This window comes from Danaus plexippus, chromosome 6 (genome assembly GCF_018135715.1).
Source record: "Danaus plexippus chromosome 6, MEX_DaPlex, whole genome shotgun sequence".
In the NCBI taxonomy this organism is placed as follows: Eukaryota; Metazoa; Arthropoda; class Insecta; order Lepidoptera; family Nymphalidae; genus Danaus; species Danaus plexippus.
Window position 1 is genome coordinate 6,094,315 of NC_083540.1, and position 25,537 is coordinate 6,119,851.

At 29.9% G+C, this 25,537-nt stretch overlaps 1 protein-coding gene across 1 annotated transcript; it reads left to right on the forward strand.

The window, feature by feature from the left end:
- The first annotated feature begins 1,139 nt into the window (after window positions 1-1,139).
- LOC116778735 (neuronal acetylcholine receptor subunit alpha-10-like) lies at window positions 1,140-24,903 on the forward strand. The gene is made up of 11 exons (XM_061529813.1): window positions 1,140-1,497; window positions 7,565-7,704; window positions 12,072-12,226; window positions 13,162-13,345; window positions 18,395-18,611; window positions 19,659-19,793; window positions 20,026-20,104; window positions 20,487-20,583; window positions 22,001-22,124; window positions 23,363-23,598; window positions 24,705-24,903. Exons 1-11 carry the CDS (start codon window positions 1,431-1,433, stop codon window positions 24,834-24,836), a joined length of 1,566 nt encoding a protein of 521 aa, XP_061385797.1. The 5' UTR covers window positions 1,140-1,430; the 3' UTR covers window positions 24,837-24,903.
- The last annotated feature ends 634 nt before the right edge of the window (window positions 24,904-25,537 follow it).

Below are 25,537 nucleotides of genomic sequence, written 5' to 3' on the forward strand. Positions count from 1 at the left end.
AATTGTCGAAATATTTTGTTAATAACTTTCAAACACTTATTCTATATATGCATACGAAATTAGTTTATGTGTAACAAGCCTTGATATATTACGATAACATCTATATTAGTCTACTGGATTGATAATAATATTATTCATAACAATTTTAATATAAAATGTAAGAAACACGGGAACGTAGTTAAAAGTTTTGCAAGGGCGTTTGAAGTACTCGTGTACTCAAGAAATTCTCAGAAATGCACAACGTTTTTCAAAAAGGTCTTTGTTTTAATCTTTTGAGAAATCAGTTCTTTGTTTTAACCGGTTGCTGAGAAAATTAAAATGGGTTATGTCTTGACTTAAAATATTTTTGTATGTTTGGTTGTTCCATACTACCTTATAATCGAATTATGTTTAATTTATTGAAAACATTAATCAGATAAAGCAAAAATAATGAATTAGGTAAATTCAGATTAATAAAAAAAACAATAATCAGAATGTGATGAAATCTTTGTAGAATATTTTGGATCTCTGGCCAATAAAACATATGCGAACAAACCCTTAAAGTTTACTTTATATATATATAATATATATATATAAAGACATAAAAATATAAATATAAAAAATTTATCATTTATGAAAAATAAATTATATATATATATATAAATTTAAAAGATCACAAAATAGGTATTCCATGTTTTAATTAACATAAATAAAATTTAACCAACAGCTCCAATATTGGCAAGGAACTTTAATTTACATACAAAACTATTTAAAGTCTGTGTCATTGTTCCAAAATATCGATGATAATTTATTTATACAAAAAAAAAAATTAATTGTATTATCCGCTGATACAAACAATAAAAATAATTGAACTTCAAATGTTTTTAGTATCAAAAAAATCTATACAAAAACAACAACATATGTAAAACTCATTTTAAAATGCCGGCTATAACATTGATAATTTGCTATAATTTATATCATATAAAACATTATTACTTATACCTGTTACGCCGACTTTCAAATATACAAATATCCACGTGATACGAGATTCTAAATTTATATATTTTGTCGACTGTCAGTAAGATTCACCTTAATACATTTTCAAAGTCGCTACGTCGCATGAATCGCATCGCCGTACAGCAGTAGGGTCGCCGCTCTGGTAGCCGAGCGACTTGCCATGCTACGAAACACACGCGTCGTTAACCCTATTTTACTGAGGCCGTAAACAATTTATTACGATATACTTTCCGCGGAAACGTCAGCGTTATTATGTTACTTTTATGCGTCTTACGTATATAAGAAATGTATTCTTTGCTTTTCACAAACTATGTTATTGCCTAGTTCCATAAGATTTCTACTATCCGAATTTAATATATAATTTAAAACAATTAATTATTTCAATTAATTGTTGTGTAAGTGCGTATTCAAATTTTATCGGTGTATTAAAAAAAATGCAGCTACAAAAGTCCTCCACTTATCTCGCTGTTTTTTGGATAACAGCTATTTTATTTTGCGATGGTAAGTGCTATTAAAAATATTTTTAAACATATTGTAGACTTCTGACTTTTTTCATGAATTAAATTTGTAAGGAAAGTATTTTATACAAGTTTAATCTTCCTTATTTAAAAGTTGTGTGACCCACCACGCATAATTATGTCCTATTCAATGATTTTTCTCCAAAAAAAACCCCTTGAATACTTTAAAAAGTCGGTCTAAAGATCTTTATAATATTAATAAGTTCCGGAATATAACTTTTATCAGTTTCAGATGTAATAAGTAATTATTTATATGGTGTGTCTCATATTTTTACATAAGTACTGAATTTTGAAATATATAATATCGAATCAAATTACTTAGATAGATCTTGGTAGAAAATTGTTAAAACAGTATGTTTCAACGTTGTTGGGAGCATTAAATTACGCAATATTTGTTATCAAATTTCCTTGTTTGCAAAGTATATTGATTATAAATCAAACGATTTTGGTACAGAAATTTCCATTAGAAGGGTATTCATATTTATAATGAAATTACGGAAGCCCTCACAGACAATTAAGGATGTTAAATAAAATTAACGGTGTACACCAATTTGAAGCGTATAAAGTTTCCAGGTACATCTTAAAATAACAGAATAAGTTGATGTTCTTATTACGTCCTATTTTGCCTCTTTAAAACCATTTAGATATACACAGTTATTGAAGTAGTTAGAGATAATGAAATTCTAAAATAATATCCTAAATAGTCAAAACTTTGGCAACAATAAGCGCTTCAACTGATTATTGTAAGAGAGAGAGAGAATTATTTAGCTTTAAGATTTAACATTTGAACTTTGTTAGGGTAGAAATTGGGTCTAGCTGAACTTATTGACAGTTTTCGGGTTGGCAAATATATTGTCTTAATTGTACAACATCAATCAATGGAACGGAATCGCTTTAACTGTTTCAAAGAGTAAGACGATACTACGATAGTTATTATATATTTTACACTATATTATAACTTTAGTAAAGTGTATTTCTAGTCATTCTTTCTATTTTAAGACTGTCACGCAAGTTTCTAAAATTATCAACACTCCCTAAATTTCCGAGAAAAGGTAATTACAAAATAAAAGCGAATACTTGTAACAATTTGGACGGTAAAATTGGGAAAAATAGGACACTGTGACGATATCTATTAAAAAGAAAAGTGTAAGAGGTTTGCGAATTAATACATGAAATATAATGAAAGCCACTTCAAAAGGATGAGGAGGTTAAATCAATCCAAATCAGTGGTTTGGAACAGAACATTTAGAATAACCAGCACCGATCGTTATAGGATAAACTGTTATGTTCCATTTTGATACATTAAATTATAAGTATCTGAAATCAAAATTGATATTTAAAATATAAATGTTGATCATTTACGACATCGCAAGATACCTTGTTATAAGATTTTATTTATTTTACTATTTTTCGAATTGACAACGGCTCTGAAATTTGGTGGCATTATTTTTTGTAGAAATTACATACAGCCAAAAATTTTTTCAGGAATAGATTTACTTTTGAATATAAGCACATTTTAGCAATAACAAGCTTACAAGTTTTCAACAAATTATATGACTGTAAAGTGACAAACTACAAAAAAAAGATAATATTATATTATATGATATACCGAAGTTTTCAACGAAATGGAAAATATTTTTTGAAACATTTTCATTACGTTTCTTATTTTAATTTTACCTTTTTTATATGGTCGGAATCATTATATCAAACAGATTTCCAATACCTGCGATATTAATGTTTGAAGATAGAAGGATGCATTGAATACTTGCGAGTAGTACTCGAAAGTCTGAATAATGATAAATTGATACTCAGTAAGGTGATTTGCTTTAAGATTTTTATGATGCACCAAAAACAATTTGTGTACATTTTTATTTAAACAAACCATTTTTATATATTACTAGTTCTTACCTGCTACTTCGTCCGCGTGGTAAAATTACTTTCGTCAGAATTTGGATTTTTCACCTAGTTATCGCCTTTTCCATGGTCTATCGATTACATGATAGTGTAAGCAAACATTTTAAAAATCAAATTGTCTCTCTAATATTATAGTATCTTATCTGTGCGTAGCGACCCTTAATGAAGTCCACTTCAGGTGACATAACTTACGACAAACTTATTATTTGCGGGGTCGAGGTATTGCACCGCAAAATTAAATTTGTTTTTTATTGTATGTACTTATCTGGGATAAAAAGTTCCCAGTTTCCGGAATGCCGAAACAAATAGAAAAACAGAGCAATAATTTTTAATCACAGTTTTGTGTCAGTCTAGTAACAAATCTACTCCAGCAACACAAAAATTCTGCTGTTGTCATAACCCAATATGGTGAGTTTTCCTCGCGCTTCCGACAGAAGGCGCACTTAGGGGTAGGTAGTATCGTGAAAAATAGATAAAAACAATCTTTGGAGCCTTTTGTATATCGTGTCAAAATTTCAGCTTTGAGTTTTTGAAGCATAAACAAACCAACTTAACATTTTTATATATATATATATATATATTAAATCTATGTCATATAAAATGAGACGAAAACTTCTCAGCATTCTATGGATTCATCGTACGGGTGCTAGGTCCATCATGTTGTTCTGAGTGGAGCTTTAATAGTACTTGGGACTTGCGATCCAGGTGTAGGTTTAAGCCCCTATCTAACGCACATTAAACGCTCACCTCCACAGTCCAAGCTCCCCTCTCTACCTTACTAAATTTGAAACGAACCCACTAGGGCTGCGTTCGACGCACATTACAAAAATGAACTCATGTTAGTTCTGGACAGGCCCAAGTCTCTTAGTCGGTTGTAGAGAGATAGCTGTTATATCCCTCGTTCCCACTTTTACCGTGTACAAATTTACGCCGAAACTATACTAAGTGAATTTGTTGTGTCCTATTCTTAGAGTGCTCAACAAGTATTACACTTGTTGACCTTGATGGCATAGTCTTTGGGGATGTTGGTTCCCGAAGGAACCGTAAGCTCTATTAACACAACGCGCTTTGAGATTCATGACTACAAAAATAAGTCTTGTCTGGACGCCGACGCACAAATATCCTCCGGGAATCTATATCGTTTCTTATACGTAATCCATCATTATAGTCTGATCCGGAGCCGCTTAAGGATAGAGTAAGGCTTGACGTTTTATTTTAAAGCCTTAGTGCCTTCTCTACTATTAAAAAAAAAATCTAAAAAAAATCTTAATTCGTATTATCATCTGAAGTATATCGTATTGCAAGTTCCAGCAAAGAAACTTACGTTTATAGATATGCAACCCTTATAAAATTAAGATTAAGTTTAAGTTGGCTTTATAGGTATTACATCTAACGATAATTGTATTCAAAAAGCTAAACTTGTTTCCTGAAACATCCAAGCCAACTCAGCTGAAGTGTGTATTAGTAACTTAGCCTTCCCATTAAGATTTCAGAACGTCTTGACAGTTCCAATCCTTGGCTAATAAGGATTCATTGAGGGTGGCGAAAGTTCCGTTAGTGGAGTGCCTTTATAAAGTATACAGAATGTTTGCTATACAGCGACATGTGGATGGTACTGAATTTATCAATGTTTTTTAAACGCTGCTTTAAACATCTATTACTTTATGTGTCTGTGGCAATTCTGTATATTTGTATTTCAAATATACGCTTTTTCTACATTGTACTATCGATATTAATGCATTGACATTATTAAAAGTTATTATTTTAGATAATATTACCCCTACATGAATTTATTTATATTTTGTTGCATCTGGTGACAGTCTTCACAGATCATTAAGTTATTTTGCTACAAAATGTCATATATGATTTGTACACATGTTCAGCCCAGGCTTTACATTTATCACATAAAAAGCGTTTCCCGTTTCTCATTGAACAGCCTCCGTTAATTCTATAACGCGCAGAGTTATGAACGAGAACCTGCTAATATTCCGATGTTGTCTGACGGTACAACCTTTTTATAAGTCTACAGAGACCATCGGTATAATGAATGAAATACTATCAAGGTTAATGCTAAATCATAACTTAGTTTTTATCATAATAAAAGAATTCCAATGTTCTTGTTTTATTTCCTTAGAAACTAATAGGTATATTAACTATTTTTTAATACAAAAATAATTTCGTCGTGCAAATTCGTTAAGTTACATATAAATTTTAACTTTACAAATTTATTAAAACGAAACAACAGCCTCTTCATCAAATTATTTTTGAGAGATTAATAAAACTGGTTCAACATCAAAATATTATTGTTGTTATTTGATGAGTATGAAAATAAAAAGAATTTTAAAGTACTCTGTTGAATATTTTAAAAATAGCTTCAGTTTGACGATCGTTGCAATTTAAAAAAACAAAACATTAAAACGTTTTTCTGAATTAATTATTCTAAGCGATCTTTTACTCTAAAGTCTGATGAAAATGCTAAAAAAACTTGGCCAGCTTAGTTTTAAAAAGTGTTATTGTGCTCTCTGCCGTTTCTGTAATGCCATAAATCTAAAAGTTTTTTTGATATACAAATTTCATAGAGGAATAACAGTAACACGATTGTATGAATCTTCCAAATGTATATTACCTTCAAATTCTGTGCATATGATTTTATAAAATATTATCTTCTGTAACTTGTTGCCAAAAATATGAATACCTTTTTCAGTATATAATATTAGTAATGGATAACTTATATCAAACAATTAGTCGCTACTAATTATTGCATGCTCGAAATACAAATATTAAACATATTGATTATATCTTTTAAACATTTTTGCTTGATAATTGATTTGCGTTAATCTTGTTCGAAATTGTACTGATCAAATATTCGACGAATCCTTTTAATGCAATAAAATTTTGTATTAGGGATAATAAATTATCATCGTCTTAAACATAATTTGAATAAAACGCAGAAGGAATTCTTCGATACGAGCATTATTCGGGTTTTTTGTATCGGGATATCACGTCTGAATTGTGTCAAGAAATTTTTCACTACATATAATAATTTTAACTTTTATTTGACAAAAAAATTATTTCAGCAACTTAAGGATCTAAAATTTATAAATTTTTTTACATACTTTTTTTTTCCACTAGCACAAAATTAAAAATAAATAGGCTTAGATTTTGAACTACTTAATGTTACATAAAAAACTCGTTAGAAAATACGTGATAAATTAACATATTTCATAATAAGGGTAAGGCGAACGATAAAAGTCATATACATATATTCTGAAGCTCTTTTTAGAAATGCGTAATAGTTATTTTAATATTAAAAATGGAGTATAAAAAAGGTATGTAGGCAATCTGAATAACACTTAAAATGAGAAAATAAATTTGTTTTTGGTATTTGTTACCCTTCCCCTGACCAATCAGGCGACCGATATGAATTTTTAAATATGCATATTTTTCCTTAAAAAAGGGCTATTCGAGAATGGTGTAAAAAAATATTTTCCTAATAAGCAAAGAAACGAATAAAGAAAATATATACATGAGACCGTTCCTTCCATTTAAAATTCAAAAAGTAAACTGTGAGAATATCAATTCCCGCTTATACTTAGATAAACCGAAGTAATGTAAAACTGTGAATGCTTTTAATTGTCCTTTTGAACTGTTCCACGTATAAAGGTACGACAGTATCTGTCATTGTGCACGACCTGGTATACATATATTAATTTGTCTTTGATAGTGTGTATTCGCACCAGTCCACGTCGTTTTTAATCTGTAATATTAAACAGAACTACTGGTCCTACACATATAAAATATTGAATATGCTTGCGGACATTGAAATGTAAAAACATATCTAATTATTGTAAAAAAAAAATAAACTTACTTGTGGCAACAACACGATTTTTTAAATTCAACACATATATAACTTACCTGTGCTCTTTATTCTTCTTACTTTAAAGAAGTAATAAAGTAATAGATGTTTTGATCAGAGTAACACATAGTTTATATTTAATTAACAACGGATGTAATTAAAATTTTTAATTTGATACAAGTAATAACTACAATATGGTTATCAAAATCTTTTAACGCTAGAGTTTAAAGTAGTAGTAAATGTATGCATGTATCAGTAACAAAAAAATTCTTACTTCCAGAAGTACGTACATGTGATGAAGAATACCAACTAATTCGACATCTAATGGGAAAGTATGACGCCTCAGTGCGCCCTGTGGAGAACTCCTCCCACCCCCTCCTCGTGACCTTCGGCGTCTCACTGCATCACATCATCGACGTGGTAAGAGCTCCATTATAATGAACCGAAGATAACAATGCAGTCAGATATAAATAAAAAAAAATCATGTATTCAATCTTCAACGGGTTGCAGTTTGTAATTGGATTCTGATGTTTAGGCGGAAAGATATTATGACAGTGAATATATTTTTTCAACAACAGAGATCTCGTTAAAGATGATTGTTGCGTCAATTTACGTCAATCAAGCTTTTGAATCTTTTTGAAGTGAATTCACATTCCGCATATAATATCATAGCTTGTTATCATCTTAAACACCTTGGTCTATAAAATCAATTATTATCATAAGTAATAATTTAATAGAAATAATTTATGTGTATATGGATGTTTGAAGATAGACGATTAAGTAGTGTAGTTTTTCTTTATAAACGTAATGCTCTTGGAATCATTTTAAACATAATATATATATTCTTAAATTTTAATTAAAATAAATTTGATTCGAAAATACAAAAAATATTTTAACAATAGTAGTGGTTAAATATAATTCATTGTAATTAAATGTTAGTGAGTGAATTGTACGTCAAAAGCCTTAACTGTCTCATTACCCATCATAGCGTGATATATTACTGTTCAGGCTTTTGGATATTAACCATGCGATTTATGAAATAGCGAAAATTATTTGACAGGTAACAGGAGAACTCGTTATATCATATTATATATAGAATTCAATGAAACAAATAATATTATAGTTTTTTATATAAACAAGAAATTATTTTGTGTGGTACATAATTTTTTGAATATTGCAGAGTAAGCATAGTTTTGTACGTTGAAGGGATCGTAGCAGGTGTAACGCGTAGCTGGCAGTTACAATAATATTAAATTGACTTACAACAGTATCGCTTACATGTCAAAAATATAACGTGAAATATGTAACCGTTAGTTTAGGAATAAAAATATTTCATAGGGATTAATATTTTGCTATAAGGAAGATAATATAAATTTGTCTTTGAATAACATTGTAAAAATAAGCCGTATACAAAAGATGCTCCTAAGATCTCGGAGAATTGTCGTCTTATCCACTACTTCCAAGTACCCAATTAAATCTTGAAGTGATGTTATTGATATGCATAAAATATGAATGTAGCTTTTCCAATAATCCGATCTCATCCCCATCCGTTGATATTTTTCAAAAGCTAGTTAGTAGTTAACTACTACAATTCTTAAATTCTTTAAAGTTCTATATTTACATATCAAATGAGGTATAGAAATATTACCAAGATTTACTAAAACTGGAAAAGTATTCAAATGTGTATACAAAAATAGTTCTTAATTAACATACTGCCATAAGTTATTCATATAACAATTATGCTAATCAAATTATCTGACATTTTGGCAGACTTTACTGTACTAAATTTGACAACTTATCTATCTTTTTAAAAAATATTTACGTACCTTTAAAATATTTTAAACTAATGCCTAACATTAATAACAATATGAATTATTAAGTTATAATGAAAAAATAATAATCTGATATTTATTTGAGCTTAAGTATAATGGAAAATGATGTTTAAATTAAAATAAACAATAATAATAAAATGAGCAAGAAATGCTTTGTTATACTAAAGTGCTTTGGTATTTATTCAGGCTTACATTGATAAATAAAATGAAATTTGAAATGATTATTTGAATACAGCAAAAGTTATGAATCGAACCATAAATAAATTCATATCTCTTGTATTATATCACTACTGTCATTGTAAGAACGTTAAAGGAATTAGCAAATGTCTGTGTGTTATCAGAAAGACAATGCTAAATCCGAATATACGCTTTTGATTCTTAAATTCTACCTTAGACTTGGTAAACTATATTCATATAATATATAAGATTTCAATGAATTGAAACTAATAATGCTTTAAGAAAAAATATTATTTTTAAGGTTGTATTTTAACAATCTTTTTTACTTTATTACTTATACTTTGATTTATTTTTTTAATTACGAAAAAGACAAGAAACTGTTAGACAACTTTACTCTAAATGGTCATAGTTGCTTGTAGAAGTCTAGAGATGTAGGTCCAATGGTGTAGCGACTTTATTAACTATTTTGATTTAGGTTGGAACGGAGAGGAATACTTAGTATAGAAGATGACTGAGTTTCCAAACTCACTCATATAACGAAACACGATTAGCTACAAAATATCCATCTTAGACAGAGGTTTACTATATTGGTCGAGTTAGACCAATAATAATCATAGACTACATCTCTAGAATATTTAGATATTAAGTGTTGGTGTTGCGGCTGTTGATTATAAGATTTTTTCATCAGTCACGTTTACATTTTTATCAAAGTTTTAACTCCAAAAATTAAATCAGAAGTACAATACAGAAGCGCAAGTAGAAATTTTAATCAGAAGCTTCAACTACTACTTCGACGTATAAACATACACCATTCGATTATAAATATGTTTCAAACGATACATTCATTGTATAGAGCTGTGTTGTCGTTGCTTTACGAACTGTTCCTTCCAGGTCCCACAATAGAAGCGCACATCACAATATAACATCGCTAGCTACTTTATCATATACAGCTATCACTACGCTGCATTCACTCAAGGCTTTACTCAAGTTCGATAGAAAGCGTTGCAAGAAAAAACCGCTACTCTTTGATGTATTCTTTACTTACTATATATTGTAATTCGAAACACAAATTTAATAAATTTAAATGACACTGTTGTTCTAGATAAATATAGAAAACGATATTTTAATTAGTTATGAAATTTAATCACTGTTTTACGGAGAAAACAATTGGAGCACAATAATTAATAATTCATATGTGACATTTTAGAAAATGTTGCATTGAAACTATTTATATTTTGATGAATTTAATGCCTAAAAAGGAATTTCGTTTTTATTATACCAAAGTTGTATAGTACAGACCCTACATATACGAAACTGCTGCTTATTCTAGTAAAACGTTGATTTAAAAGGATATTATTAATTTCCTGTTCCGACGCCTCTCTAATATCATAAAATTACTAAGGAAATAAGATTTTAAGAAAATATACAGAAAAACAATGTTTGATCTTTTACAAATAGTTCATAAGACGATTTTGCAACATTTGAACAAAAAGGTAGAAATGTCGCCATAAATTAAAGAAAATCAATATCAATAATAATTATAGATACAGTCATTAAAAATATTTAGTTTATTTTTTACATTTAAATTCAACTAAATAATATAGAATAAATGTATGGATATGACATTCATGCCGCTCTACTAATTTAAAAATCGTGTATTTACTAGAATCGGAGTTTTAAGCACACTCTTCATTTTAATTATCATGTTAGGAACCATCATATATTGGTATAGAAAATTCACATCGATATCTTGGAGTACTTAGAGATGTTTATGTCAAGATATTTGAAGAAATATATCAATACAGAAATAATACAAAAGATTATAATTACGTTTCAATCTATAAATTATTTGCAGATACTGTATTAATTGTATTTTAATGTGATAATATATATTTTTTTAAATTATCATAGAAAACATGACAAAATTTTACAATCTAAGAGTTAATTATTTAAAAGAGGCTTACGAGAAATGTATTTAACAGCCTGATAGCAACAAACAGCAAAGTGATATAGAGCTTCAAAAAAAAAAATATAATTATTTTATGCTATTGAATTGTCTAATAACGATGGTCTTTTAGTTCTGGCAAATATAATAGAATTTATTTTCCATTTAAAATTTTCACAAGTGTCTACTATAAAGTATAGCAACATATCATATATTGAAGGCAATTGGTAATATAGTCGGTAGTACCAAACACTTGCTTAATGGGTAAGTATTCATGAAGCAAAAAAAGCTTTAAGTCAACATACGCCGCGCTTTGTTTTGAAATCGAACTTAAACTCTCAAAAGTAGCGTCGTCAACTCAACGGCTGTTCACGATGAATGAGCATCGAGCATAAAGAGGGTGCCACTTGGTTCACGCGGCGACGGTTTTACTAAACGTCTGTAATTCCATGTGAATATTATTTCGTAATGTTAGAATTTCTATTTCGGGTACGTTTAATTTAAAACCATTGTTGCTCTAACCCTCATTTCAACCCTACCACGTTATTATCATAGCCACTGAAGCCTAAATAGAGGCATACGTGTGTACGACATTTTGTAAATAATTAGTGTTATTAAGTTTCCATATAACACATTGAAACTTTTATATGAAGTTGGTTTTATAAAAGGTTTGTAATTCAATTAAGGTTAAGCGCAATAAATATTAACTGGAATGACTATGCAAATACGTTTAGATTTTTCATGACTAAGTAATGCGAACACAGCAAAATCTGTACATGGAGTTTTTTTTTCTTTAGTGCAGTGAATAATTGAAATAAGCTAATGCTTTTCAGGAAGAAAAAGATCAACTGTTGACAACCAACTGTTGGATAACCCAAATATGGACAGATCACCATTTACGGTGGAATGTTAGCGATTTTGATGGAATCAACGTTATAAGAATACCATACGAAAGAGTCTGGAAGCCGGATATAATCTTATATAATAAGTAAGTTATACTTTTGTACACAATTTATATTTTGTTTCTGACTGTAACAGACCGGTGTAAAGGGAGGGGTTCGCAGCATATTGTGACAACATCAAATTTCTCCGTATCACTTTCGTAACAAATTCTTGGCATTTTAGAAGAAAATTTTATTTTCGTCAGAGTGAAAGCAAAATTTATTTTAGAAGTTGTGGTTATAGCTAGTTATCTAGATAGGAAAACAAGCTGGAACATAAAATCTGGCTTAATCAATTTATTGTTAAGCATGCATAGTCATTATATTTATCTAACTTCGACACGGATATGAGAAATCGTTTTTATGGATTTATTTTATAAAGCAACTGATTTTTACATCGTACTACTGGACTGTTAATCAAACACATATTACATTATAAAATAAAATCAATTACGATCCTGGTAGGTAATGGAAAACAAAACAAAAAAAAAATAAGCTATCACTTACTGTATGCATGTTAGTTGAAACGAAGCATTACAACTATATAAAACTGACAGTGTATGTAATGATAAATTTCGTACAGTTTTTCAGGATTAAATATTCACAACGAATAGTTTCCTTAACTTTAGCAAGAAAGTATTGCGGTCTATATGAAATTAATGTGCAATTAATATGTGTTCAATACTGTTAAGGGATAAATGATCATTACTAGAAAGGTTCTGGAGGAAATTGAAAACATTCGATATTTATTTTATTATAATGGTTGTTTAAAAAAAATTGTTTCGATAAAGAGAGAATTGCATATTCTGCCGTGTAATTGACCATATCCTACAGATGTATATACAAAATATTAAATTAAACTTTTAGAGTAAGTGGTAATTGATATATACGAATTACATCATTATTACAACTACAAGATTGAAGTAAATATTTAAATAATTAAGATTCGAAATTAAAAATTATTAGGCTTGTGATATTTCAGCGCGGATCCCAACTACCGATCAGCTGTTATCAACACTAATGTAATAGTGAAGAACACTGGTGAGGTGACGTGGTTGAGCCACGGTATATATGTGTCCGTATGCGACATCAACGTGGAACAATTCCCCTTTGATATCCAGCTCTGCACCATGAAGTGGGCTTCATGGACCTACGATGGCTTTCAGGTAAATTGTTCCGGATTTTCAAACAAACAATTAAAATTAAAATTTACTAAGTTATAAAACATGATAGTGAATTATTGGTCTTGTATATTTTAATATATTTGCACTATAATATAAATATTTTATGCTATTAATTAGGATAATTATTAATTATTTCCCTCAATTAGTAATTGTTTCCGACAAACACTTAAACAATTTTAATTGAAATTGATCTGTAAGCAGGAAAACAAACTAAAGTTTAGATAGAATTATACCACTGTTGAAACTTCTCGGTTGAATAAAAGATACCGTGAATAAAACATATTGCACTTCCATTATCCTTTTAAGCAGAAATCATTAATTTTTTATAAAGGTTTACAAACAGATTATTTTAATATTTTGGTAGTTCATACTGCTTTACACTACGGTAAAATTAATATGTTTAAGTAACTTAATTAAAATATTAATTGTAAACAATGCAACATTTATTTCGTATCAAAATTCACAAGATAAAGTACATTCCAAATGTGTGTATTAACTTTTTTCTTTAGATCTGTTGCAAGGTCAAATAACAACCTTTACATCTGTAGGTACCTTTCCTACTATGTCTTAAAAACTGTGCAGATAGAGTACAATTATTTTACTAATTTACAGACCTTACATGCAATAAGAAACGATAGTTACCATGTCCGTATTAGTGATATCAATCAGTGATCAATTTAAACATGATACAGTACCAGCAAAATGATATGCCTTACAATATTATAATAAATTTTATAACTCCATTTATGCCCTGTTGTTACAACCTTTTGCCATCTACAGGTGACCTGTGAATTTCTCATTTTTGGAGTGAAAACAGTCAGTTACTACCAAAGAAACACTTTCAAAAGACTTGAATTTATTTCCTGTTAATTTTTTCAGACAAATAAAGAAATTAGTACTTTTTGTTGGTTTTGAAACTGTTTCTGATGTTAGTATGATCTTTGCTTACAATGTTTTTTAAATGAAACTTTTCATTTCCAATAACTAGACTGTGCAAAAACGATTTCAGATTGTGTCTAATCAGATGGAATGAACATATGTTTAGTGTATCAGTGTCATTAATTCATGTGGTACCTAAATACTTTGCTGTAACATAAATTTAAGAGATTTAAAATGATTTCCACTACTCGTATAATGAATACCAAACACTTTCTATCGTGGTAGAGCCTAGCTGTGGTCAAATTGCTGCAGCTCAAACATGGGTTGGCTCGAGCGGGGAAGTACTACCGTCTCCCATAAAATCGGGGTGAAGTAGCCTTAAATGGCTGCGTTTCATCCGATAAATGAGAGAGCCGGTTGCCCTTTCCCTGTTTTCACCCTTTTCCTTTTTCCATCTTTTCCTGTCCCTCTTTCCCAATCAAGGGTGGCAATGCATCCACAAAATACTTTTGCCGATGTCCATGGGCGACGGGCCTACCTTCATCAGGTAGGCCGTCTGCTCGTTTGCACTCTTTGCCATAAAAAAAAATTGTTTTTGATATATTAAATGTGAATTATTTTCCAAAATCGATCGCAAAACATCCTTATCGATGTTTGATTGCCTTAAACATCGATATGTTAAACCATTTTTGACGAGTCGAAAATTTTATAATATCTTTTTAAAATATAGCCTGTGAATTTTAATAGGCAACTGATACGTTGTTTTCTTTTTGGAATACATACAAAATTCAGCTAATTGTACTCGTAAATGCACTTTACCTACTGACATATTTTTCATTTTAAATATTTGACGAAAAGTAAAAAAGGACTCCTCTTAAAATATCGTAAGCGTAACATCCTATCGTATCTGAAAAATAACCGTATGGCCCACAAGCTACGTTTTTCTTTTTACAAGAAAATTTATTTTAACTTTTTTAAAATACAACAAAAAACGTCACTCCAACCTTAGTAAATGCATAATTACAATGAATAGAAAGCTTTTAAAAAAGTAACAGAACAACATCAATTTTCTTTTTAGTTTTAAAGTAGTTTACATGCAAAAGGTTTCAAAATAAAACTTTCTTCTTCATTAAGTAATAAGTTCTGAAATATTCATTGATTCTTGGGAATGAAATTCTCCTAACTCTTATTTTATTAAGAAAATAAAATATCGGTGGTTAAGATATACATATTGTTAATTTTATGACTGTAAAAGTATATTATTCCATAAAAGAATATTAAAGAAATTAAATTAAATTAAATGTTGAAGAAAAAGTTTTTAGTTTCAGAATAAAATATTTGCCCCTGATCTTTAATAAATTGAGTTATGTATCTATTGTAAATATGATTATTTGTTTGCAGGTTTGCTTTTTCACAAATATAATTGTGTTTCAATTATGTATTTCTATTATATTAAACTGTTTAAGTAAATCAAATATTAAAATGTTGAACTATGAAGATATAAATAGTTTTAGGTCAAATTCATGATATCATAATAATATCACGAACAATACAATTACTGAGCTGATGCTATAACTGACTTAGAATTTTATTCTCCTTAGATTTACTGCCAGATACTGAAAAAATATGCCGAACAAAGTCTTAAGCTTGCCTAAAAATTAGGGTAATGAAAAATAATGTTCAGCTTTGCTTTTAATGGTCTTGGAAGTTGAGTCATGGACGATTTTAATTTGAAACCCAATTTTATTTTAAGTTACTTCATCCGAAAAAAGTGAAAATAAATGTTAAAACAGATTGCCTCCAGACAAATGACTGAAGAATTCGTTAAGACTTCAGAAAATAAATTAAACATGTGATATAGAAGTTTCTTCTTTTCGTAAAAAAATATTTTGAGATTTTTTGAGATGAGTTTAGCGAAGCTGGTATGATTTGATAAGTATTTTCAATTGGAACGTTAAATAAATTCACATTAAAACATTATATCTCATGGACTTCTGATGGAAAATATTATAATCGTCTCTAACAAAATCTCTTTCAACAGATTAACGGCCTTTAAATTAGAAGTCACATCATCTTGTTTTTTTATTTTATCAATGTATTCTACTAATAATTATTTGGGAGTGATGTTATGTAACATTTAAAAATAAATGATATTTCAAGAGCCGGTACTGTTATCCCTCTTCTGTGTTTTTGCCCAAATTCTTAGATACGTGGTAATAAACTCAATTCAGATCATATAATCCAAAACGTATAATCCAAAAAAGATACTCATGTGACGTTTTTATGAAAACGACGACTCTTTCCCTTTTTTCTATAATGGGGAAAATCGTCATATGACCCCTCTTGTCCAGGATGGGGCAAGGGGGAGTGTCAGACTCTTACTGATTAAAATCCCCCCGTACCTTCTCCTGCTCTGAGCCAGGCCGCTGTACATCATTGCGTTTGCTCCTGCAATCCGGCTTGGCATCGGCTCTAGGGCCCCATCTGTGGTGGTCTGATAGCTCTTTGAGACACGCGCGATACGCTACTCGACGTACGCTTAGGTCTGGTTCTGATCGGGCGATAAGCTAATCTCGCTCGAAGTCCGCAGACCCGCGATTACGGTGGCTGGAAATCGTCTCGCGATCCCCAACGCCTGGAGCGTCCCCTGCGGCAGCTGGGGCGTGAGAAAGATTGTTCCCTCACGTGCTCCGCATCCTCCTTAGCTAGCATGACTGCTTCGCTGAAGGAGGAGATAGTTTTCCAGTGTCTCTTACTCCGGACCATGGCCTGAACTAAAGCTGAACGCGAGAGGTCGCCACCGCCGATGGCTTCCCTGAGAACACGGCGGTGTTTAGCCCAAACTGGGCACTCCGCCACCGTATGCTCCACCGTGTCCTCTGGTTTGTCGTCGCAATGTCGACACCAGAGCGTTTCCTCCCTCCGAACTTGATACAGGTACCTCCATGTCCATATCTATGTCCGGGATGCACCCGCGTCAGGCGAAAAGTGAGCGTGCCATGGTGTCTCTCCAGCCACTCCTCAAAGAGGGGTCTTACCGCTGCGATAGTAACGAGCCCCTCCTTCGGCTGAGACAATCGTTCCTTCCAATGTGCTATGAGATCATGCTGGAGTTCATCTCGCCACGCTCTGATCTGGCACGGCAGCGGAGTTTGCACGACTCTTACTCTTGTACTCTTTTTAAAGTTGTCGACAAATTAAAAAAAAATATGTTGAAGCTTTGTTCTATAACACAAAAGTAAAACTTGGCTCATGGGCCTTTTAACTTTTAATCTTAAATAATGAGTCATTTATTTTATAAGTGACCTTGCTTGTTACAAGAGAAAATAAATATTAGGTACATAAATTATTTGAGCAACCAAGATTAGTATATCGTTTTATAAATCAATTTTCTCAAATAAATTTGTTTTAAAATAAAATTATTATTTAGAAATGCAGATAAGTTTCAAAGTATGTTAGTATTCTTAATTAAAAGGAATGTAAATGAAATCATTTTAAAAATTAATTAATAATTTCTTAATATCCAGTTTTGTATTAAGTAATATCAATTTACCTATAATTCTAGACAGAACGAATATGCCTTTATTTATCTTCGCTTAGTACACTCAGTCAGTATGTATGTACGATATTTTATTTTACTGAAACTAAAATGATTGCAAACATTCTCAAAATAATCCGATAGTACAATCGCTACACAAAAAAGTCTTCTTCAATAACTAATATCCCGATAGAAAATATATTTTGTAGAAATTGAATTCACAATATTCCATCATCCCGTTGTTTATTTCACTTCACTTCATTTCTATAATATTGTAGGATTTTGCAATATTCTGCAGTTAGAAAAGTTTCAATGTAAACCTAGAAGAGCCTGCACTTTACCGACGTTTAAATCAATGAAAAGAAGTTAATTCCACTGACTGAATTCATTTATATCAACCCACAATTAATAAGGCTTGTGGCTATTATAAAAACAGCTCATATTTAAAATTTTATGAAAAATCGAACGTTGATTCATGTAGAAAATTGGATCGAGTTTTTCAATAATCGGATTAAATATAAAACCATAAAATTGAAGTTAGATGTGGTAACAACAACCATCCCCTGTTCATTTTGGAACCAATTAAAAATAGAGGAAATTTTGCAATTTAACAGCTAGATCTACAAAAGCAATTCGATGAAGGAGACACTACAAACTATCAAACTAATGGTGAGTTTGATCTGGTAAGCTTCGACGCGATCAAAAACAACCAATACTACTCATGTTGTGTGGAGCCTTACCCAGACATTACCTACGTCATCAAACTACGAAGGAGGCCTATGTTCTACGTCTTCAACCTAATACTTCCTTGTCTTCTTATTAATGGCATTGGTAAGTTTTATTATCTTGTACGTCTCATCATACCTACTCATTGAAAATATTATATATTTATATCCTTAAGAATATAATATATAAAAATCTTTATCAGTGGGACCTGTGTATCTAAGCTAAAATATGTTAGGAAAAAGAACACATATATATATACAAATGAACAGATTATTTTGTGACCAGAGAAATGTTTTTTTTTTAAATTAGTTACAAATAACTAGTTTTATACACTTCTTAAATTTTGTGTAACAAGCAAACGTGCTCATGTAATAAATGGTCTTTGTTTTATAAATTAAATCCCTCTAGAGGAACAGCCGCAATTATTTTAAATAAGTAAATATTGATTCTACTGTTGTTACTGCTTGTACTGTTTTCTTGATCTACCTTTATTTTGCATTTAGTTGTAAAATTGCCCATGGTAAAATATAATTAGCCTTAATTTTTGTATCATATTTCCAACTGTTGGCTGCAGATGACGTTATAACGGAAGTCTTTAACTTTGAGCAATGAAGGAACTTTGTACGTTTTAAACAAAAGATGGTTTAATAAGAAATGAATGAGAATAATTTATAATACAAGTTACGTGAATTTAAAAAAAAAAGAAAGATTCATAATTTCATGAAACTAAGTTAGTATATTGAGATTAAGAAAAATAGCTTCTTTTTTATTCAATCTCATCTATTGTGTTATTAATAATTGAACCAAATAATATGATCACATCATTTTCGTGAATTTGTTGAAAACACCTCCAAAAAGACACTTTATTTTAAAAGGGTTTATGTAGGCATTCTAACGAACGATGGAATTTAATCGAGATCCGACACCTCTACGAAGATTCAATCATCTTACAAAAATATTTTCTTCAACCTTTTCTGGTCACTATTTAATTATTTTTCTACTTGAATTCGGGTATTTTTCTTTTCTTTTTTAAATTAAGATTGTTGAATAATTGTTTTTGTAAAAAACCTAATGTTTTATGTAAATACATTAAATTTTTTATATTATTTTTAAAAAATATTAACAAACTATGAAAATATTTTTTTGTTATAGCGCTCTTAGTATTTTACGTGCCATCGGAGTCTGGGGAAAAAGTCACACTGGGAATTAGCGCGCTTCTTTCGATGACAGTATTTCTTATGACAATAAGAGATACGCTGCCTCCAACCGAAAAAACACCATTAATAAGTATGATTCCATTTCTATCCACAGTGAGTTGTGACCAAATACAAAAGCGAATTATAATCTTCTTTTATAGCTATGAGTTATTTGAAGAAAACAAAAATGTAATTTGAAAAATCCTTTGAAATTACTTTCAGTAAATCAATTCGGTACTAAAATGTTGTCGTTCTTTGCTTATAAATAGACAAAATTAGCCAGGTTTCACCTTGATTTTGTCAGAAAAACACTTTTATTTTAGGTTTATACTATGGAGTAAGTACGTGTCTGGTGACATTCTCAGCCTCTCTGTCGGTCTTCACTCTTAATATATCTTACAGGCAAGTAACTTGAAACCAGCATTTATTTTACATTTATAATTTATTAAGACTGAAAAATATTATTTGTTATGAGGTTGCAGAGAAGAAGTGATAAATTATATTATTTAATTCAAAAAATATATATATGTTTTTTACTTTAACAAAACAGTTATTTCTCTAAAAAGACCTTTCACGATGTATTAAATATAAGCTTATATTGTTAGTATGATAGTTTAATTTATATGTAGATACATCAATTAAAAGAAGTTGATTTGACACAAACGAAAAATCAAGGCTGAATAAACAGTTGTAAGACAACAAATATTCCTAAATAATAACTCTAGTATTGAGATACAAATTGCTATTAAAGTACAGAAGTAAAGACAAGCGATGTTGTTCGTAGAGGAGTGAGAGGGCAGCCGGTGCCGGCGATCGTACGTGAGCTCGTATTGCAGAGGCTGGCTCGCTTACTTTGCATAAACTTCGATACTGACGTTAAGGTAAAACAATGTAAAATGACACACACACACAAACATTGACATAAACTGCTATAGAAACATCTCTCTTATATTCAAATAAATTACATGTAACAACTAACTGAACATTCAAGTTTAAAAACATTTCAATCACGAATGCTCTTTTTGTGAACACATTTACGGGACTAAATAGTTAATAAGAGTTCGTTATCATTGTATGATTTAGCATTTTCTAATAGTTCTGTTGAGACTCTTTAAAACTTATAGCCTTAAAAATGCCTCTCCAAATCATAATTATCGTGCACGTGCGAAGCTTAAGTTATCTATTTGAATTTTGAAAGAGTTTTGAACGGTGAATCCTATCCAATCACAAGTTTTAGGCCCAAAGGCATTCACATTCCATGTTAATGATATAAGCGAAACCCGACACGATCGATAAAGTTGTCGCTTTTGGGAAATGCCAGATTTGTTTTAAGCCATTGAGGCTTAACTTCATTTAGTGCTACAAGATTCGTTCATCTAAAAATTTCAATTAAATTATACAAAAACTTCCATGCATAAGACAATTAAACATTATTTTTTCTAAATAATTATTCTTGCCTCTTCAAAAAATGCATGAATGCATAGGTCTATTAAAAGTTTTCTAAAGAAAATTTATATGTAATAAAGGGAATCAAAATATAGTTTCTATGATGAAATCATACAGCTGAGAGGAATTACTTTTCTATTTTTCATACTCTACTACGGTGTTTTCAATTTGAACCGTTTAGTTTCTTTACTCATAATTTCTCACTTTAAGGGATTTGATAAAGTAACGTCAATCAGTTATCTGACGGATGAAATTCTAAATGAGATTTCAAATATGGAAATGAGTTTCTGAACTTAAATTCGGAACTGGAAAAATTATTATACATTGAGTTGTAAAGTTTCAGAATTGATTGGTTAATATAAAACGTAGTTGTAAACTCAGTAATGTTGTTATGCGAACTTTGATTAAAAAATTTGATGTTTACCTGATTTATAAGTTTTAGCTAAGGTAGATAAGTATCTATCTTAGCTTCTAAGAAGAAGAAACCATAAATTTTTGAAATTCTATAGAACATTAAGGTATTAAAACATTGGTATTAAAAAGTGAAACTTTCAACGGAATAGACATATATAAAATAATAAAAAAGCATATTCCTATCCGGTATCAAAAAGGCGTATTATAACTTCTTTAATTTTTATCTTTCTATAATATCAAATATGCTATACACAAAATAAATATTCCTTTACTATAAGAAAAATTATAACTACTATTTTATACATTACATTACAGTTACATACTACTATTTATTTACATACATAAAGATAACAAAACCATCGAAACAAATTGAAAGACTTTTGTAAATTAGAACAGATATAGATGTTTTGAAATCTTTATGTATTTCATTTGTATCAGAATGACAGTACAGTGACTACAGGGGTGCAAGTGAATCCGCGTACAGGGTCACGGCTGAAGGCCGAGATATTAGATGGACCAGCGCCTGCCTCTCCACGCTTTACCAGAAACCACAACCACCTCAGTGAGTTATTACGAAACACAGGATTAATTTAAACACTCATCATTGATGAGATCTAAAACTTTTATTCATTTAATTCTCGAGTTTTATTCATTTAGTTTTATTCATTTTCATCATTGACTCGTACTAAGGTTATGTATATTTGTCATATTCCTTCTCTAAAATAACATAATTGATCTAAAATTATGATGAACAATAAAAAAAAATTGTCGGAGTATCTGCTCAAAAAGACAAAATTTCTAAACATAACTGCTCTGCTAAATAATTTAAGCGATTTGAACTTTATATATATTTGGAAATTCGTCAATTTATAGATATACTAAGTTTATTCACAAGCTTCTATACAAACTGATGGCGGACTACTCTACATCTCTGTCATAAATGTAATGGAGAAGTTGAATACTGTATCATTATTATATGCCATGGAATCCATCTTAGTAACTAATGGTTCAGTTGTTGTTTGTGTTTAATTACTTGACGACAACGCGTAAAATTAATGGATGAATGAATGATAAATTACGATGTTTATCTCCTAATTATCAATTTTGCTTTCAAGCATATGGTTATCGTTTACACGATACATTACACCTTCAATTCTATTTGTAATTTCGTTTATGAGGCACTCATTAATTAACGGAATGTTTATAGTTTTTTTCAACAATCCTCTTACCGTGTAACAAATCTCTTAATTTGATATTTAATTATTTTTTTTATGCATAACCCAAAGGAGAATTATATGATACTTAATATTTTCTACAAACTATACAGCTTGTATTACATGCCCCTTGATAAAATTTTAAGTTATAAACTGTTAATGAGAACAATTGAAACATCGTTATTTCGATATCGCTTTCAATTTTAATTGACTCTTACAGTTTTAGTATAACTTTCAATACAATTATATAAATACACATTACATTGAATGTGTTGCTAACGTAAACCGTTCCAATTAAATGTTAAACTTTTGTTCAAAATATTGTTCGTGACACACAATGCTCTCACTATTCGGAAGTTTTAATACAATTCCGGAAAATAATTTTCTATAGACTTCAAAAACGTAAAAACTGCAAAGGAATATCATTAACTTTCATTTGATAATTTGTACTTAAATAGTTTTTATTTAAAGTACAGATTATTACAAGAATTTAAATTGACAGTGTAATAACATATCAAGATAAATTTTTAAATTCCATTAGAGGAAACAAATTTAACTTTTTTTATACAAAATTAACGACAATTAGATCGCGCAAGCTTGGGTGGAGTGTCGGGTACAGTAGGAGGTCAGATCGGAGGCTCCATGGGTACCACAATAGGGAACACCGTTGGGGGACCAATCGGAGGAGACACTGTTGTGTGCACAGGAAATTGTCAACGATGTACGTGCTGCGGCTGCACACTGAAAGAGGCTGCCGCAAGGCATGAACAACGTGTCGCTGCTAACGAGCGCCTGGAACGTGCTAATCTTGAATGGAAGCAGGTAAATTTATAATTTCGTTTTTCTTAGCTCATAATTGTTCAAGTAATATTTTTATTTCTTTAAGCTTTAATTTTCAAATATTTGTTTTTGTTTTTTCTTGTGCCTCTCAAATATTACTCCTACGAAATTCAATCTATAAGGATTATCGGTTGTGGCCGTAGTGACAAAAGAAAAGTTTTCGCCAAGAGCGAAACAAATAAAGTACTTCTCAGAACAGTATTGCCTGTACTTATAATTGTTTTCAAATCGGTTTTATTTTAATTGAGATGCAACTTTTTACGGACATAAGGATTTTATATTTTTCTTTTGTATGGTTTAAGTGTTAACTATTTAATATTAATATTACAATATTAATATTAAAAATAAATATTATAATATTAATATTCGGCCCTACTACAGTTCTTTAGCACTGAAATTCATAAAGAATCTGTTGTTCTTTGTAAGTAGATTACTTACAAGGAATCATAAGTTGTATTTAAAAATCGTGGATCAAAAATGTTAGTCATACAGCCATCTCTAATAACTAATAGCCATTTCTAATTTATTGAGTTAACAATTTCTCCTTACTTGTAAAAACTCTCCTTACGTAACCTTAAAAAGATTTTAGTTCGTAGCCAAAACCGTATTCGAGACCTGGTATTGTTATTAAATTATTATTATATAATAATATTTGAAATACAATGTTTTTTACAAGAATAAAGCAATATAAATCTTGGTTTGTGGGTCGTTTCCATTCACAGATTCACCATTAAATAATAGACATAATTTTAGTTATTGTTGACCACGGTTAAGTTTAGTTTATCAAAGATTTATTCTTTATGTCATTATTTAAATATAAAATTCTGTGAAATGTTTCAAGATCTCTGTTATTCTATTTAAGCGAATTTATAAATAGCTATACAGCCATTGCTGAATCAATTAGAATGTGACAGACACTTTGAAGCCCAGATAAGCAACCAAAGACAAATTTATAAAGAATGATAAAAGAATGAGAAAATAGATTTAATTTTGTCATCTAATAAAAGAATATAATTCATATTCTAAGTATAAGGATACATATGGGGGCCTTTCGACTGTAAATGTCTTAATAGTTTGTCTTTCTTTAGGTGGCGGTTGTAGCAGACCGCGCTCTTCTTGCAGTATTTGTGCTTGTTACAACAATATCTACAGCTGCTATTCTCCTACCTCAACTAAACAATCTACACGTAGGTAATACGCCTTTAAAACCACCATCCTAGATATAAATAAATGAACGCAGAAGAAATGAGTCTGACCGTAAACCAACGAAATAATTAAATTATTTAAATATTTATGTACACACATATATATAATATGTATATATGTATATATATATATATATATATATATATATATATATATATATATATATATATATAATATGTATATATATATATTTCTTTTTTAATTTTCTTAGTCTTAACCATTTTTTCATTCATAGCTTCTATAAATAAATTCTTACCACAAATTTATGTAGATAAATGTCTAGAGCTCCATTCATTCTATGTCAGAACTTACGAAAACACTACAGATATATTACTCAAATGTTAAAGAGATGAAGACAGTGAGTACTTGTAAAGGTGTGCCAAAATGATACAGGCTTTTAATATGTAAGTTAGATATTTAGTTTTAAACGGAATTTATTATTTGTTAAATATATTTTTAGTTATAATATCGATGTCAATTTTATTAAATCAAATTGTTACATGTGTGCTGAACGTAGTATAGGTAAATGTAAAAAGGTTCAAGACGTTCTCAGAATGAAAATGTGTAAAAAGATTGAATGGAACTGAGAAGGAAAGGAAATGGTTACTTTTATATATATATATAAGTGACTTAAAATTCTGTTGATCTCAATATTAAAATAAATATTTAGGATGTATTGTGTTAACGATTTTAAATGAAATATTAGAATTAATAA